Consider the following 6,020-nt stretch of genomic DNA (forward strand, 5'->3'; position numbering starts at 1 on the left):
CATGGACAGAGGAGCCTGGCAGACTACAATGCATGGCGTCACAAACAGTGGGACATTACTGAGCGATTAAGCATACACCCACAATCTGGGTGAAGAGCAGGAATATATCACCTAGATCTCTTGTCATCATAATATCTGTCCTGAGTTCCTTAATTTCTGCTACATTTTCCTAACCTTACATCACTTTTGAGACTGAGACCCATTTTCTCCAAGGTTTGCTTGAGGGTAACTGCTCACTGTTTGTAGGAATATGCATTCCCCAGGAAGCCTTTAATCGAGGGACAGAAGCTGATATGGGAACCTCCATGAAGGAGGACTGAGGAGACAATCACCCCTGAATAATGTGGTTCCACAAAGCCTAAGAAGAGGAATCTTAGATCAGTAGGAGGAGCAGTCCCAGACTGTGGTAGATGTAGTAAGGATGTTAAGCAAGAGGAATCGGAAGGACTCAAGTTGCATCCCCACTGTCTAGTCTCAGAGGCCCTGATGGACTAGGATCACATGAGGATCATCCTGACTTCCAACTTGGAATTCTCAGGAGACTAGGACCTTGATGGAAGACAAGACGCTTCATAAAGCAGAGAGTGGAGTTACAGGGTTCGTCATGTGTCATTGTGAGGACCTGAAAGTGGACTATACACACACTACACACTATACACACTATACACACACTATACACACACTATACACACTATACACTATACACACACTATACACTATACACACTATACACACACTATACACTATACACACACTATACACTATACACACTATGCACACACTATACACTATACACACTATACACACTATAAACACTATACACACACTATACATTAGATACACTATACACACACTATACACCCTATACACACACTATACAGTTTACATGCTATACACTATACACACTATACACACTATACACAGTATACACACTATACACTATACACTATATGCACACTATACACTATACACACACTATACGCACACTATACACTATACACACACTATACACTATACACACACTATACACTATACACACTATACACAATATACACACTATACACACACTATACACTATACACACTATACACACACTCTACACAAAAGGAGGCCCTGGAAAATCACTGATGCTGTGGACCCCAGGAAGCGCTGGGCACAGATGTCAGGTTGATTTCAGTCTAGAAAGTCTTAGTGAAGTGAGACCTCTGTATAATACAAACAGCCGCAGTTTCACAGAGGGAGGGACCTGAGTCCAAGGAGGACCTCACATGTGATGCTGAGTGCTAGCGAGGACCCCTGCAGAGGGAGCCAAGCAGAATTCTGTAAATTCTTAGCTCTGTGAAGCCCCCAAAGCTACTTCTGAGTGATCCCCTCATTCAACCTGTGTGATATTAGGGAGGGCTGAGTCTCCTCTAGCCAGATCAGAACCGAGATCTGCAGATGGGGGTGTGTTGACCCTAACAGGACTTAAGGTGAGGACCATCAGTTCTAGTGGGAGGATCTGTCCCCCAACGAAGGAGGCTCACAGAGTGGCAACCCACCTGACAAGCAGAGATGCTCAGAGCAGAGCTGGCCTCCCACCACTGGGGACTTGGGAAGGTGAGGGCTTGTCTGGGAGCTGGAAGCCTCAGGTTCATAGAAGGAGGCATCCTGGGCTCTGATACACTGCACGAGGAAGACCCGAGGACGGATGAATTTTGAGCTACCAGGGTTCCCGTAGCACGCTGCCCCTGCCGTCATCCCTGGGAGACCCCACGTAGGACCTACGCAGCTCCCCTCCACTTCCGCTTTGAAAGCGAGCGGATCGGCCGGTAGCCACGGCGACCGTTTGGCGGAGACTTAGTGTCCAGGACTCGTCCGGAACCAAGGTGAGGACCTGAATGGAGCTGAAGGGACTTTCCCAACCCTCCCAGCAATAAAAGTGATCCATCCACATCCCACCCCTGTGATATCGCTCCCATGAGTCCCTCAGTGCTATCGGCTGAATGTGCTCTAGAGTTTCTCAGGCTAAGGCGTTGGTCTGAGGGGGTACCCTGGATTCTACCCCCGGAGAAGCTCTAGGTCCTAGAGGAGGGCCTTGAGGGCTGATGAGCAGACTTCGAGACTGCAAGGGGGCCACTCTGAGCGGCCCCCTATACTGGGCTCTAGGAGGCCCCGGGTAGAGCTGGCCAACAGTGGAGCCCCCTGGTGTCCACTGGAGCTGGTTTTGGGGAAGTGAGAACCTTGCTCTAATGGAATAGACCCAGATCAACAAAGGGACCTAGTCGTCAACAATATTAATGGCTGTGACGCTAGTGAGGATGGGGGCTCCTCCCATAAGAAATGGAGCCACATAAAGCGCCAGTCCTATTTTCAGGACTGGGAGAATCAGGCGTTTTGACATGACACTTTCCGGGACATCTCAGGGAAGTGAGAGACCAGGTCAGTGTGGGGAGCCACAGGTTGGCAAGGGAGGGTTTACTTTTTCCTGGTGGATGGTGAGAACGTTGGGGGCTGTGGATGTTCCACACCACGTCATTCGGACCACATCTCCCTGTCTTCGTCCCTGGGAGACCTCAAGGATACATGTTGATTCCCATTGTGGGCTAATGGGGAAGTCAGGGTCTTGGTCTGAATGGAGTGGTCAGCAAAGGGAGAAATCTTCCACCCTGTCATGAGTCAAATGTAGGCCTTGGTTGCTTCTGCGTGCTGGCCATGGTAAAGACTGCTGCAGTGAACATGAGTACAGGTGTCTGTTTCCATTAGCGTTTCCTCAGGATATATGCCCAGTAGTGGCATTGTTCGCTCATGTGATAGTTTTATTCCTAGTTTTTTTTTTTTTTTTTATGCAGAGTGACTTAAGTCTGAAAGAGGAAAGCCAATATCATGTATTAATGCATATATATGGAATCCAGAAAGATGGTACTGATGAACCTATTTGCAGGGCAGCCTGGAGATGCAGACCTAGGGAACACACTCCTGGACAGAGTATGGGAAGGAGAGGGAGGGGCAGATTGAGAGAGTAACATTGAAAAGGTACATATAACCATATGGAAAATAGATAACCAGTGGGAATTAGTTTTATGACCAGGGAGCTTAAAGCCAAGGTTCTGTGATAACTTAAGAGGGGTGTGACGTGGGAGGGAGTTTCAAGATGGAGGAGACATAAGATAAACCTATGGCTGATTCATATTGATATGTGGCAGAAACTGGTACAATATTATAAATTAATATTATAGTATTGTAAAAAATAAATTTATTTCCAAAAAGACATATAGGAGAAAACAGAAGCAAAAATATTTTATACCTTGAATTGGGATCTTGTGAGGGTCCACAGGGACAAAACCTGCCTGTACCAGATTTTGTTCTCAGGAGACCGTGTTTGGTAAGATAAGGTCATCTTCACTTCCTGCTTTTGGGACATGGAGTGACTGGCTTTTACTATCAAGCAGTCATCACTTCAAGAGAAAGTTGAGCTTCTCTACCAGGAGCTCAATAGGAACCTGAGGGAGTACTCAGTGCACCCATCCCAGCCCTCGGATTTCAGCCCAGAAAATCTCAGGGAAGGGCTGTGAGGCTCAGCACCTTCTTTACTGTTTTATACGAACTCTCCGGGAGGGGAAATATCTAGTCTGAAGGTGCAGACAGCAGCCTGCAAATGGATCATGGTGCCCACCATTTTAAGGAGCCAAGGTAAGGACCTTGCATGATGATCCCAATGAACTCAGGATAGAAAAGACCCTAATGAGCTCTCAGCACAGGTTATCTATCTCCTGGCAGGGAGGTGGACTGAGGCATCCCTTCACTTATCTCTGGATCATGGGGATGTCTAAAGTGTCTGCATCAGTGTAGCAGAGGGAACAGTGCCAAGGTTGCACCAGAACTTGACGTGATAATACTGAACTAGAACTTAGAAAACCCCACTGCTGGCACCTGCTGTCACCTGAGTGACTCCAAAGCAGGGCTGAGAGGTCGCAGAGGAAAAGAAAGGCATCTATTCTTCCTCTGTGGGATTGTGTGGGGAAGGCTGAGCAGGAAAACAGGGGCCTTGTGGGTTCCTAGGGCAGTGTCCTCAAAGACACCAGCAGAGGCGGCCTTTGATTAAGCCAATGCAGAATCTCCCTGTTTTAAGGTGCTCATGTCACCTCATTCTCATCCTCCAGGTGCCCCAACCTCCTGTCTGTTGGCCCAGACTCTTGCCTGCGGTCCCTGACCACAGCCATCATGCCTCGTGGGCAGAAGAGTAAGCACCGTGCTCGTGAGAAACGTCGCCAGGCCCGAGCTGAGACCCAGGGTCTTCATGATCAGGCTACCACATCTGGGGGAGAAGAGACCACCTCCTCCTCCCCTCCTGATTCAGAGAGCGGTCCCTCAAGCTCGTCTGCTGCTGGCACCTCCAAGGGGCCTCAGGGAGCCCAAGGCACCACCAGTGCTGCTACAGGTGCTGTACGCAAAAGATCTGGTGTCGGGCACGCAGCACCCTCGAGATCTGGTGTAGGTGCCGAGGGCCAGGTTCGGGAAGGGGAAAATTCCTCCCAGGCCTCAGCTGCTGCTGAGAGCTCTCATACAGATCTTCTGACCTGGAAGGCAGAGGTGTTGGTACAGTACATGCTGTGTAAATATAAGATGAGGGCGCTCATTAAGAGGTCTGAAATGCTGAAGGCAGTCACTAGAAGGTACAGGGAGCAATTCCCTGAGATCCTTAGCCGGGCCTCTGAGCGCATGGAGCTGGTGTTTGGCCTGGTGCTGAAGGAAGTCAGGCCCAACAGTCACTGCTATACCCTGGTGAGCAACCTAGATCTCAGCGACAGTGAGTCTATGAGAGGTGACTGGGGGCTGCCGAAGAATGGTCTTCTGATGCCTCTGCTGGGTGTCATCTACCTGAATGGCAACCATGCCCCTGAGGAGAAGATCTGGAATTTCCTGAATATGTTGGGCATCTATGATGGAAGAAGTCACTTCATCTTTGGAGAGCCCAGGAAGCTCATCACAGAAGATCTGGTGCGGGAAGGGTATCTGGAGTACCGTCAGGTGCCTGGCAGTGATCCCCCTCGTTATGAGTTCCTGTGGGGTCCTAAATTGCTGACAGAAACCAGCAAGATGAAGGTCTTGCAGTTTTTGGCCAAGGTCAAGGATTCGGGTCATACTGCCTTCCTGTCACAATATGAGGATGCTTGGAGAGAGGAGGTAGAGAGCACCGGAGACAGAGGTGCGGCCAGGGCTGGCCCTTCTGCCTCACTCAGGCCTGGCAGTGCTGCCTCAGCCGCTGCTGGCCCTTCTGCTTCAGCCCGGCCTGGCACTGCATCCTCAGCCGCTGCTGGCCCTTCTGCTTCGGCCACTGCACGCCCCAGGGCCAAGTCCAGCCGCTCATCTTCTTAGTTTCAGGAAAGCCATTTAGATTCATTATATAAGCATATGAATAACATGGGTCACATACTTTATTTCCCCCAATTTTAAGTTCTTAAAATGCAAAAAAACCACACTAATAGAGGCTCAGAACATTAATACATTGTTAGGGAGATAGCGGAAATTTCTACAGTTTTTAGCTTGCTTTACTCTCTGGTTAGTCTCCCTCTTTGTAAATGTCAAAGAGACATACTTGCCTCTGCTTATGCTTTATGGTTTTCAAGAATGTTTGAGAATATAAATTACAGCAAATGATTTATTCGTGGTTCTTCTTTTATCCAACCATTGAGAATCTTCTCTTCAGAAGTCTTCATGCTTGTACTGGTGATGTTTAGTCAAAAGAAGTCCTAGCCTCTGTGCATTCATGATAGTTTCTCAGAGATGCTGTCATTCTATGGAAGGGGCTGAGATAGTCTCTACTTCAAAAAGAACAAGAAAGAAGCAGGGTAAAGAGGGGTCGGAGAGAACATATTACTTTGGTTTCATTGCTTAGCTGAATTTTGGCAGATTTGGGAGGTTGGGTCTTTTCTTTTCCCACTTGGAACGCGTCATTGTTTCTGACATCTGATAGATTGAAAAAAAAATCCAGCTGATGTAACATCTGAGGTCAAGATAATCATAGTAAAAACTGCTGT

At 48.3% G+C, this 6,020-nt stretch overlaps 1 protein-coding gene across 1 annotated transcript; it reads left to right on the forward strand.

The window, feature by feature from the left end:
• Window positions 1-1,419: 1,419 nt before the first annotated feature.
• LOC114111533 (melanoma-associated antigen B2-like) lies at window positions 1,420-5,358 on the forward strand. The gene has a single exon (XM_027963339.3). It carries the CDS (start codon window positions 4,204-4,206, stop codon window positions 5,356-5,358), a length of 1,155 nt encoding a protein of 384 aa, XP_027819140.2. The 5' UTR covers window positions 1,420-4,203.
• Window positions 5,359-6,020: the final 662 nt, after the last annotated feature.

The sequence above is a fragment of the Ovis aries genome, chromosome X, assembly GCF_016772045.2.
Source record: "Ovis aries strain OAR_USU_Benz2616 breed Rambouillet chromosome X, ARS-UI_Ramb_v3.0, whole genome shotgun sequence".
Classification (NCBI taxonomy): domain Eukaryota; kingdom Metazoa; phylum Chordata; class Mammalia; order Artiodactyla; family Bovidae; genus Ovis; species Ovis aries.